Source organism: Somniosus microcephalus, chromosome 18 (genome assembly GCF_052327205.1).
Source record: "Somniosus microcephalus isolate GS21.2 chromosome 18, FLI_Smic_1.0, whole genome shotgun sequence".
Lineage (NCBI taxonomy): Eukaryota > Metazoa > Chordata > Chondrichthyes > Squaliformes > Somniosidae > Somniosus > Somniosus microcephalus.
The window spans coordinates 58,312,840-58,325,966 of NC_141004.1; the positions used below are offsets into that span (position 1 = coordinate 58,312,840).

The window sequence follows — 13,127 nt, forward strand, 5'->3', positions numbered from 1 at the left end:
TTAAAAACAAAAAGCTGGGAATAGCCCAAACATCTGTTTTACTAGCTGAAAAGTTGGAATGGCAAGTGATTCACGAATGCCCATTGCATCCCCCTGCCCCCCCCCCCCCCCCCCCCAAAGCTGTTAGGTTAGTTAGTTTCTGTTTGGTCCATAAGTGCTTGATGTCAGCCTGACTGCAGTTGACAGTAGATGATTACCATTGTTTTGTCTAAACTGCCAGTAACACGTGCAATTATAAGGCAGCATGTTCAACCTGCAGCGGCTGATGTGCAAGAGCTTTTGAGGGTTCTCCATAAGGGAAAAGGCAACTGAAAGACAAATTGGCACAAGGTGGGTTAGAGAAGAGTTGCCAAGTTCCAGAGGTGAATTTCAGTGAGAATATTGGGAAAGTTGGTTTAAATCAACAACACTTCATCCTAAAATAAAGCTCAAGTTCAGGTGTTAACTGCTGCAGCTGCTATGATTACCTTATTTGGAATCATGCTGTGATATTGTTAAATTCAACAATTTAAAAATAGAAAATAAGACTGCTTATTCAAGCACCAAATACTGAATAAGTTAGATTTTAAAGTTTTAGCTATTGAGTGAAGATTAAACAGCTCAGAACTAGTGAGATTTGGTAAAATTTGGTGGACCTTAGTATATATCTCATTTGAGTCAACAAGTCTGACATGAACCTGGTTGAGCACATCAGATAACCATTGTAGGGGATTATGTAACTCTGTTTACTCACTTACATTTGTTAGCACGATAAAATAACAGCTACAAAAACATGTATATTGGAGCACTGTCATATTTTCCAACGTGGGCAACATGATTTTGCGGTCTGTATTAAAAGTTCTGTATTTAATTTTGTTTTTCTGGTTAATCAATATTTGAGGATAATGCTGTCATTGTACATTCTCCTTGCAGGCTTTTTGAAAGTGGCATAAACTGGGGCCGTGTGATTGCTCTGTTGGGATTTGGCTATCGAATGGCCATTTACGTCTTCCAGAAGGGTATGAAGGGATTCCTGAGTCAAATCGCGAAATTCATTGCTGAGTTTGTTTTGAGAAATAGAATTGCACAGTGGATTGCAGCCCAAGGAGGCTGGGTGAGTAGATTGCTTGTTTTCAAATGTTAATTTGTAGTTTTATGAAGAATTGTTGAATGGTATGAACAATTTTTTTTCATTATCATTTTTCTTTTCTCCTGAAGTGTGGTGTTGCACATGCTGGATGCACTCCAGTACTTGTCCCAAATGGGCATTCTTCGTGTATCGCCCTTGACAGTGAGTGTCAGCAGGCTTATTTCATCATAGCCTAGCCCAGTCTAGTCTTCACCTTATATCCACAGATGCAACCTTCCAACTAGGGTTGTCTGGAACGGTAGCATAGTGGAAATGTCACTGGGCTAGTAATCCTGGATTAGGCCTGGACTAATGATCCAGAGACGTGAGTTCAAATCCCACCATGTCAGCTGGGAAATTTAAATTCAGTTAATAAATCTGGAATCAGTAATGAAACTATCGAAACATAGAAGATAGGAGTAGGCCATTCGGCCCCTCAAGCCTGCTCCGCCATTCTATGCGATCATGGTTGATCATCCAAATTCAGTACCCTGTCCCTGCCTTCTCCCCATATCCCTTGATCCCTTTAGCCTTAAGAAATATATCCAACTCCTTCTTGAATATATTTAATGAATTGGCCTCTACTGCCTTCTGTGGTAGAGAATTCCACAGGTTCACCACTCTCTGGGTGGAGAAATTCCTCCTCATTTCTGTCTTAAATGGCTTTATCCTTAGACTGTGACCCCTGGTTCTGGACTCCCCGGCCATCGGGAACATCCTTCCTGCATCTAGTCTGTCCAGTCCTGTCAGAATTTTATAAGTTTCAATGAGATCCCCTCTCATTCTTCTAAACGCCAGTGTGTATAAGCCCAATCGACCCAATCTCTCCTCATAGGTCATTCCTGCCATCCCAGGTATCAGCCTGGTGAATCTTCGCTGAACTCCCTCCATGGCAAGAACATCCTTCCTCAGATAAGGCGGCCAAAACTGCACACAATACTCAAGGTGTGGTCTCACCAAGGCCCTGTACAACTGCAGCAAGACATCCTTGTTTCTGCACTCAAACCCTCTTGCTACGAAGGCCAACATACCATTTGCCTTCCTAACCGCCTGCTGCACCTGCATGCTTACCTTCAACGACTTGTCGTAAATACCCATCTGGTTCACGAATGTCCTTTAGGGAAGGAAATCTGCCATCCTTACGTGGTCTGGCTCCACAGCGATATGGTTGACTCTTAACTGCCCTCTGTTGTAACAAACACAATAATAAGAATGAAACCAGACGAACCACCCGCCATTGACCTTGGCACCAGATACGGACACGGCAACGGCACACCTAGCCCAGTCGACCCTGCAAAGCCCTCTTCACCAACATCTGGGGACTTGTGCCAAAATTGGGAGAGCTGTCCCACAGACTAGTCAAGCAACAGCCTGACATAGGTATGTTTCAGATTCTGTGGGTATGACTCAGCCAATGTCCCAAACTCCTCCATCACTATGTCCTGTTCCACCGGCAGGACAGACCCACCAACGGTGGCAGCACAGTGGTATACAGTCGGGAAGGAGTGGCCCTGGGAGTCCTTAACATTGATTCTTAACCCCATAAAGACTCATGGCTTCAAGCATGGGCCAGGAACCCTCCTGCTGATTACCACCTACCGCCCTCCCTCAGCTGATGAATCCGTACTCCTCCGTGTTGAACACCACTTGGAAGAAGCACTGAGAGTAGCAAGGGCACAGAATGTACTCTGGGTGGGGGACTTCAATGTCCATCACCAACAGTGGCTCAGTAGCACCATTACTGACCGAGCCGGCCGAGTCCTGAAGGACATAGCTGCCAGTCTGGGCCTGCGACAGGTGGTGAGAGAACCAACACGAGGGAAAAACCTCGACCTTGTCCTCACCAATCTACCTGTCGCAGATGCATCTGTCCATGACAGTATTGGTAGCAGTGACCACCGCACAGTCATTGTGGAGACGAAGTCAGACGAGGACACCCTCCATCGTGTTGTGTGGCACAACCACTGTGCTAAATGGGATAGATTCAGAACAGATCTAGCAGCTCAAAACTGGGCATCCATGAGGCAGCACAATTGTATTCCACCACAATCTGTAACCTCATGGCCCGGCATATCCCTCACTCTACCATTACCATCAAGCCAGGGGACCAACCCTGGTTCAATAAGGATGGTAGAAGAGCATGTCAGGAGCCGCACCAGGCATACCTAAAAATGAGGTGTCAACCTGGGGAAGCTGCAACACAGGACTACATGCATGCTAAAAAGCGGAAGCAGCATGCTATAGACAAGGCTAAGCGATCCCACAATCAACGATCGGATCAAAGCTCTGCAGTCCTGCCACATCCAGTCGTGAATGGTGGTGGACCATTAAACAACTAACGGGAGGAAGAGGCTCCATGAATATCCCCATCCTTAATGATGATGGAGCCCAGCACGTGAGTGCAAAAGACAAGGCTGAAGCGTTTGCAACCATCTTCAGCCAGAAGTGTCAAATGGATGATCCATATAGGCCTACTCCTGAGGTCCCCACCATCACAGAAGCCAGACTTCAGCCAATTCGATTCACTCCACGTGATATCAAGAAACGGCCGAGCGCACTGGATACTGCAAAGGCTATGAGTCCCGGCTGTCGTGCTGAAGACTTGTGCTCCAGAACTAGCCGCACCTCCAGCCAAGCAGTTCCAGTACAGCTACAACACTGGCATCTATCTGACAATGTGGAAAACTGCCCAGGTATGTCCTGTCCACAAAAAGTGGGACAAATCTAATCCGGCCAATTACCGCCCCATCGGTCTATTCATCACTTTGCAGGCGATTGAGAGAGGTGTCAATGACAGTGCTATCAAGCGGCACTTACTCACCAATAACCTGCTCACGGATGCCCAGTTTGAGTTCCGCCAAGACCACTCGGCTCCCGACCTCATTACAGCCTTGGTGCAAACAGGGACAAAGGAGCTGAATTCCAGATGTGAGGTGAGAGTGACTGCCCTTGACATCAAGGCAGCATTTGACCGAGTGTGGCATCAAGGAGCCCGAGTAAAATTGAAGTCAATGGGAATTTTGGGGGAGGGGGGATGAACCCTCCACTAGCTGGAGTCATACCTAGCACAAAGGAAGATGGTTGTGGTGGTTCAAGGTCAACCATCACAGCCCCAGGACATCGCTGCAGGAGTTCCTCATAGCAGTATCCTAGCCCCAACCATTTTCAGCTGCTTCATCAATGACCTCCCCTCCAACATAAGGTCAGAAATGGGGGTGTTCACTGATGACTGTACAGTGTTCAGTGCCACTCGCAACTCCACAGATAATGAAGCAGTCCGTGCCTGCATGCAACAAGACCTAGACGACGTTCAGGCTTGGGCTGATAAGTGGCAGGTAACATTCGCGCCACACAAGTGCCAGGCAGTGACTATCTCCAACAAGCAAGAGTCTTAACCACCACCCCTTGACATTCAATGGCATTACCATCGCCGAATCCCCCACCAACAACATCCTGGGGGTCACCATTGACCAGAAACGTAACTGGACCAGCCACATAAATACTGTGGCAACAAGAGCAGGTCAGAGGCTAGGTATTCTGCGGCGAGTGTCTCACCTCCTGACTCCCCAAAGCCTTTCCACCATCTGCAAGGCACAAGTAAGGACTGTGATGGAATCCTCTCCACTTGCCTGGATGAGTGCAACTCCAACAACGCTCAAGAAGCTAGACACCATCCATGACAAAGCAACCCGCTTGATTGGCAGCCCATTCACTCCCTCCACCACCGACATACCGTGGCTGCAGTGTGTACCATCTACAAGATGCACTGCAGCAACTCGCCAAGGCTTCTTCAGCAGCACCTCCCAAACCCGCGACCTCTTCCACCTAGAAAGACAAGGGCAGCAGGCGCATAGGAACACCACCAGCTCCAAGTTCCCCTCCAAGTCACACACCATCCTGACTTAGAAGTATATCGCCGATCCTTCATCGCCGCTGGGTCAAAATCCTGAAACTCCCTCCCTAACAGCACTGTGGGAGTACCTTCACCACACAGCGGTTCAAGAAGGCAGCTCACCACCACCTTCTCAAGGGCGATTGGGGATGGGCAATAAATGCTGGCCTTGCCGGCGATGCCCACATCCCATAAACAATTTTTTTTTAAGCAGCATATGATTCCTCCCCACCCTTTTTAAATTAGGAATGCTGAAGCCAATTTTAGCACTCCCGTGGCAGCTGCGATCAGCTAACTCAACACAGAAGAGGAATTAATCCTAGAGTTTTCCTCACCTGTATATATCAGCTGCTCACTGAATAAATCAGGTCAGCTATTGAGAAAGCAATGACTTTTTTATATAATGTAAAACCATGTAGGAAGTATTTTTGGACATCTAACATTGAATTTATCCCAAGTAAGTTAGAAAATCACTATCTTCTGCAATGGTTGTCATTGGGTTAAAGGGTAAAGGATCTATTTAATGCTGTACATTGCGAATATTATAGAAAAATGGTGATTTATCCAAAATTATTCCTTTTTTAAGGTCGAATCAGTGTTAAGTGTATTTGCATTTTGAGTTCTCCGTGTTCTTTACCTCTAAAGGAATACTGCTCAGAACACTAGAAATTGTATTACTACGTTAAAGGCGCTCCATTAATACAAATTTTAATTTGTGAGCCTTACTGGTATGCCTGGAAGTTAATTAAGTAAAGACATGAGGGATAATTAAGTTATTAAGGCACCAATGGTTGTCCCACATAGCTGTGACATTGCAGGATTCCTCTGCTTGTTTAAAGTGTCTGTTAATAAAAAAAGTAGGCTAATGTAGTGACCCTTTATCAAGACGGGCCCTGATGAAGCATCTTTGCATGAGACATTGGCCCGGAATTTGCAGCCAGCGCTGAAGCGAATGCTTCGGTCCCGAAGTAAGCTTCGCACCAAGATCTTGCGATCTGTGTCAAGAACTTTGGGTTTTCCAATGTTCAATTCAAATTGGTGAGTATAGTGGGGATCCCCTTGTGCGAGTTGTTGTGATGTCAACAAGCTGTCTAAATAGCCAATCAAAATGCAGAATTCTCATAGACAGCGAATAAGGAAGTGGGTAAGCTCTTAAAATTCTAATTTTTTAAAATTGAGACTCTCACATGGGAAAAGGCAAACCTGAAATAAATTGGAACAAACTTTAAAAAAAAAATTTACTTTTTTTAAGGTTTCTTAAAAATTTTAATTTTTATTAAATGGATAAATTTCACACTGCACAAAAATAAAGTTAGTTTTTCAGGCTCATAACCTTTGTTTGGGGTTTTAACAGCGTATTGACTGCTAGTTACACCTAATCCCTTTGGGTCTAACTTTTAGCCGGGAATTTAACAGCGTAATTACAACGGAAGGGCCGAAGTTTTCATCAGTTTCCCTGATTTGAGAGATTACACTGGTTGCTGGCTCTGTGGAGAGAGGGGCACAGCGCTGCCTGTGTCGGAGCAGTGAATGATAGACCACAACTTCAGGAATTCCGCATGCGCCAAATCCCGAAGTTGTGGTCAGTTTCAAAGGCGGAATGATGGTGAACGCTGACATTTCGCCCTCATCCGGACTGCAAATTCCGGGCCGTTAACGTTGTCTGTTTCCAGATGCTGATTGGGCCTTTTTTGTTTGTGTTTCAGATTTCCAGTATGTACAATTGTTTTTGTCTTTTGAGTTGCCTATGAATATGTTTGACTTCATACTGTAAATGAAATATATCCCATGTGTTTTGTATGGTGTGTACAGTTTATCTATCTTGTGATGCTGACTGAAGTGCAAGTTGTCTTTTATGGGGCACTTGTAGGATTCATTTTCTACCTTCTAGCCTCCTGCCTCTCTTCAAAGAAAGTTAACATTATTTCTGTAAAAAGACATCTATTTAATGCATTTCTTTCTTTCTCTCAACAGGTGGCAGCTCTGGAGTTAGATAATATTTATGTCAAGTGGATGTTTGGGATTCTTGCTATAGTTCTGGTTGGTGTATTCGTGGTCCACAAGTTTTACAAATCTTAATACACGGATCTTCGCTGGAGCAGGTCTCTAGCCTTGGACTGTAGAAATAGAGATTCTTTTAGACAACAGTTTACATCTACATAATTATGAAGACTTGCTACTTAACAAGAAATTACAGCTGTCGTTTGTGAAATTGCCAAATGCAACAGTAATCATTTTTATATAAAAGAATATCAATTCTCAGCTGGACCATTTTGTGCAGCCCAATTCTAATATAGAAGCCCAGCTACTGCACTCTGTTGTAGCCGCATAACTCACTTTAAAGGCCGTGCTGGCAAACCTGAAGACCCCTGGTTTCCATCTCCTCGAGTGAATCTTGTTCCTGCAGGAACAGCATTTATAATGCTGAGTCATGGAGCCATGGCCAGCAAGTGGAGTATTTTGTATGTTTAAAAACAAATTGCGAGTGTGATGTATGAAAATTTTAGCCTTGGTGTATTTACTAACTACAAGGCAATTATTCATTCATCTTTGTACATAGAGAGTTTTGTTTTTAGCAGAACATATTGTTCCTTGCTTTAACACCTGGAGCCCTTCTTTGTGGCTCTCACTAAGAACACTTATATAGTGTCCTCTCTAAAATACACTCCTCACTGTAATGCACTTTCTATATGACTCCTATCCTAATGTACTGCATACTTTATTGTATATGAACAGTTACACTCGAGGAGGCAGCCCTGTAGCGTATACAGCAGAATCTAAATTCACATATCAAAAATGACTTGGCATGCAGTTGTGACAAAACTAGGAGTCTATGTTCAACATGGGAATTGTGTTTTAGATGGTTGAGACATCCCAGTACTGCAAGTGTCCCATGATATTTGCAATCAGTGAATTGTTTGTAACCTGGTTTGAAATCGCATTGCATTTAGGGAATAGTAGCAGTCTGTGAATTTAGATACTGATGAACTGTGCTGCTGAGACGAATCAATGTCTCGAAGAGTCCTGGAGGTTTTGCATGTAAACTTGGGGCCCTCAGGATAAATGATGATTATATTTAAAAAGGGACTTTAAATAGCCTGCTATTTTTATGTATGTTTGACACTTTCTGATTGCAGATATTATAAAGTTGCAAAGGGGAAAATACAACCTGTTGGCCTTTGTACAATTATCAATTTAATCATTTTCATTGCAAATGCTTGATTAGCCCTTGGCCTTCTGGCACTTTATCTTTGGGGCTTATCAAACAACAAGCACCAGCACAAAGGGAAGACAGCCTGCAGTTTTGGGGGAAACACGGCATAGCAGTATGCAGGTTGAAATGGGCATAGTTTGTGTAAGCACTCAGCCCAGGTGAAACTGATGTGTAAACTTAAGAGCAGCTTCATCTGCACCGAGGAGCAAAATCATTAGATTGGGGGGAAGGGCGAGAAGAAACAAAAATGCAAGGAAGGGAAAGAAGTTAGAATGGAAAAGATCCAAGGGATAAAAATGAGTTGAGGCTAAAAGAATGGGTGGACAAAATAAAATAAGTTATGAGTAAAATTTAGATCTATTTTTATTGCAATATTAGCTTTAAAAACGGTGGTTGAAAATTCTATTTTTGGATATCTATCTATCTGACACAGGAGTGTACATTTGAAAATGATCATGTCAGCTACTATGGAACTGTTATTGAGGAACTTGCTCAGACTGTCCTGGCTGGAGGAAGCCACCCCCGAAGATAAGAATTGAACAAAAGGGAGAATTGATACTTTGGATGGGGCTGAAGGCTTTTTGTGTTTTACTCCCATTTTCAAAATGGGGCTGGTTGGCATCCGGCACAATGGCTGAAGGGTGTTTGGAGCTGAGATCCCACTGTTTCCTGCCAATAATGAGGAAATCATTTGCATACAGGGTTTTAGAACTTGGCTAAAGATTTTAAGTTGAGTTATTTGCAGCTTAACTCAGAGCCATGCTTTAAAAAAAATCTTTTAGAATTAACAATTTTGTGAGAAATCTGTACCTTCCAAGAGCAGGTTTAATTTCCTAAGAACATTTGTTTAATCATTTGAAAAGACTCCTCGACAGGTAATTGAAGGAGAAGGACAGTCTCTGGTTTAATCTTTGAACCAAAATGTAGACCTTCCAGCTTTTCTGCTATTGTGGGATGGTGAAAATTAGTGGCTTGTTGTTTATAGGACATCGTAAAACAAACTGGATCATTGGATCTTCACATCTGTAGGTATGTACTCTCATTCCAGTTATTCCCGTTGCAACTGTGCGTGCACACATGGACAGGATTTATGGCTGCTGTGATCAAAGCATGCTATGCTATCCAAGCCCACAGAGGTAACCTGACTTCACCTGGGGGGGGGGGGGGGTTGGGCAGATAGCTTCTGCTCCTTGCATTGGCTCAGTAAGTAAAAGTATCTCCTGATGTGCTACAAAACTGTACAGACCAGAAGGCCCCAGGTTTTGTCTCTGATCTGTTAGTTGACCTTAAGTATAATGCTTGAGCCCAACCCACCATGTTCTCTCTATCATTACCTGTTGTGGACTCGCGCATTCAGTTGTTAAAAAAATTATTATTCTTGCCCATAATCTTTGAGACAAAGATGGTAAAATACATTTTATCTGTGACAATATGAGGCATCTTTCAGTAAACTCAATGAAAGTAAACCTCAAACTTCATAGTTCTCACAACTTGGTGAGCTCTTCAATGAATGCTAGTTAAATTCTAAACTGAACAAAGTTCTGCTGGTTATTTTCGTGGAGTCTCAGGGAGCGTGTCCTTGTATACATGTTTCAGTACAGTAGTTTATATTTTATGAATGGAACATGAAGCCCTATAAGCTAAGGAATTTTGACTATAATATCACCAGAACACAGAGGAACACATTCTGCATTAGGGCTATAGTCTTAAATGATAGGGAACACTTGGTGTTAGACACTTGTCTGACTTCCTAGTGAATGAATGATACAGCACAGTAATTCAGTTTTACTCAAAGTTGATGCTCCATGATTGCATTCCATATTGTCCCAGTGATGTGTTAATTTAAACATAACATGCATTAGACATTTATTATAAGGAAAGAGAGATGGAAGTGAGACAGAACTGTCAAATTCCAAATGAAGTGGAGTGTAATGGTTAAGCATTCCATCTGATCGACCCCCGCCCCCAATAGCTCAGTGAGTTTAGACATTGAATGGATGAGCCAGACTATAGAAGACCTCTGGTCTAATTCCTGATCTCTGGCAGGGCAGTAACAGAGGCATTACAATCGGGCTCTGTGCCTTTGGGTTGAGAGCTGTGTGCGTGTGGACTGGATCAAGCTTGCTTGTGATGCAGGCTCTAAAGCCTTCTCCCACCTTCACCCCTGGAGCAGTCAGATAGCCTGCTGACACTTGCTATCAAGAGTAACAACCACTAAGGTTGGCTACTGGAGGGTGACTAGTGTATGTGGGAATATCCCTAGCAACGAATCGGTGTCTTCAGGAGAAGGCTGAAAATTGGTGGACGAAACAAAAATCCCATCTGAGAATTTTGGTAGAACAACAAATGTCGCTGGAAAACCAGTTCAGTTTACAAGGAATATTGCACAATTGTTCATGTTCTTATTGTCTGTCCAATATGCGCCACTCTTGTGCCACTGGGAAGGATTTCCTATTTGTATTTAATGTAGAGAATGACTGTTTAAAATGTTTGGAAGATTGTTCAATCAAAATTCATGTGTGCTGAGGTGTGAATTTTTGTGGTGGGAGCATCTATCATTTTAAATATAGCTAAAGATGATGGGATTGAGACACTACCTCCAGTATTAAAAACTGCAACTGTTAGCTTTTTTAAAAAACGGGTTAGACTATGTATTTCTGCTTGTTTTCATGAGTAATCTGAACTTTAACTTTTTGTCTACAACATAACTAAGACCTACTTCAAATACAGTGCCATATTCCTCTATCAAATACATTGCAAATCACACAATGAATTGTAACTACATTTGACTGGTTGACATGCAGACAGGCTTGGTTTTTATGCAATGTAGTCCAGATTTAAAAATCCAAGTTTTACCAAAGAGAAAAGGATTATAGAATTTGATTTGGTGCTAAATTATATTGAGCAGTTTTTTTCAGGGGACTTTTTAAAAAAAAAAAAAATAGTTCATCAGGTCCAGTAGACCAGAAGTAGATTCTGTTGTAGATTGACAAAGGTAATGGCATCAACTTTTCTGGGATCTTCTGTCTTTTTTGTTACATCATTACTCTTGTGTTTTCCATCTCCCCCTCCCCTTTCTCTTCTGGAGGGCTCTGAACAAATAGTAAACCTTTGATTTACCAGTGATTTTTTTTTGGTTTATTGGTAAGTACAGTTTTCCCTTTGTAAAGACTGTACGTAAACACTTTTCCTTGGCAATGAGTGTGTGCTGGAAACTTGCTTCCAGGCTTCTGCCAGTGCTACACAAAAGCACCATTTGAGGACATAATGAAAAAGGTCCAAATAGGCTATTTTTACCTGTTTTTCAATTTTTTTATGTGTTTTCAACGGTTTGGTGCAATTTAAATCTGGTTTTGCTTTTCATAGTTCTTAGAATTTTGCTGAAATTATGCTTGTGATGCATCAAGCTTTACTTGCAGTGCACACAGTGGGGGTAATAAAGTGCAAATTGATTGTGTATCAGATTTCTACTGTGATCTTTCTGGGCAGGACTAAGAGATTTAGACAGAAATGGTCATTTGGGAGAAGATGAAGCTGAAACATTTTGGCTCTTAATGTATTTTTGTGTAAGACTTTAGTAATTGTAGTCAATTTTTCCCCCAATGTTGATACATTAATGAAAATTATGGAAACAAATTTACTCTCATCCTTATTCAGTTTTTGTCTGTAGATACTGAAATCTGATTAGTAATATTGTGGTGTTGGCATTGTGTACAACATTGACCAAAGTGACAATCACGGCCCTCCTTGTGTGCTGTACAAATGCATAGTTGTGATCTAATTTCCCCTTGGTTGCAGGAAAGGTTTATTTCAATTTTGCTGAATATCTGCCTTTAACTTATTTTGGAAATGTACAATTAGTATCATGGTATGCCATATATTACAATGCATTGTTCTGATCTGTATATGGCACTGTTTAAGCATTGTATGGTTATGAAAAGTACTTTCCAGCTTTTATATTTTACATTTGCTGCTCTCGTGTGAGCAGAAGTGTCCTGATCAATGTGTCATTCTTGCTCTCAGGTTGGGCTACTTTCAACCTTTTGATGGGTAATTAACAACTTTGAAATTTTTTAAAAGATATATAAACTTAAAAGAATACATGTGATGTTATACACTCCCAAACAAGTATGTTCCCTCAATCTAATACATGTGAAATAAAACTTGGATCAACTGTGATGCTTTATAGCTGACTACATGTTCCTCTGTTTTGTGTTGGGAAAGGAGAGAGGTGCAAGTGTCAGTTGTATGTTTGTACAGTGAAATAAAACCATGCATTACAAAAATGCAAAAGTAATCCTACACAATGTTGTCTTTTGACTGGTAATCCTTTCTTGAAGAGACTGCTTAATTTGGTTGATAAGCTGAATGCCCTCCTTCTGTGACTTCACCGGGCATTTCACTCGAACCAAATACAGTATAGATCTGGTAAGATTCCTGACCTTGCCTGGGTCCGCTTGTGAATTTACTGGTTCTGTAAACGGAAATGAATGAAGCAATTGCACTGATTAAAAGTTACGCTTGATATTAATTGCCCATTCACATGATATTAATTGATCATTCACAATACATACAAATTTAACTTTTTGCCATTCACCTTGTTTGACGAATAGGAAGCTTCATTTTGAAGGCTTTAGATTTTGATTTTCTACTGACCCACATGTAATTTTGAATAAATTATATTAAGATACCCAGCAGTTAAAGGTCATAATGTATTTTATATTTTAGAAAATCTTTCTTCCCAGATATTAGGTTGTCTCCTGTTGGTGAGGATGTTGAACACAAAATGGAGGATATACTAATCCAATTGGAGTACAATGAGAAGTGCTATTGGTTCCAAATCCCTGTTCTACTGAGGGCTATCATGGCTTGGAATTTTTGTAATGGAAGGTACCTTTGCCATACCTTGATGC

At 41.9% G+C, this 13,127-nt stretch overlaps 1 protein-coding gene across 3 annotated transcripts in view; it reads left to right on the forward strand.

The window, feature by feature from the left end:
• The window catches only part of LOC147105300 (bcl-2 homologous antagonist/killer-like), a 60,871-nt gene extending 48,129 nt beyond the window's left edge, over positions 1-12,742 (forward strand). For all 3 annotated transcript variants that reach the window (XM_086011529.1, XM_086011530.1, XM_086011531.1), the window contains exons 5-6: positions 913-1,093; positions 6,975-12,742. In XM_086011529.1, coding sequence (XP_085867655.1) covers positions 913-1,093; positions 6,975-7,079 — 286 coding nt within the window. In that variant the 3' untranslated portion in view covers positions 7,080-12,742. The remainder of the gene's footprint in view (positions 1-912; positions 1,094-6,974) is intronic.
• Positions 12,743-13,127: the final 385 nt, after the last annotated feature.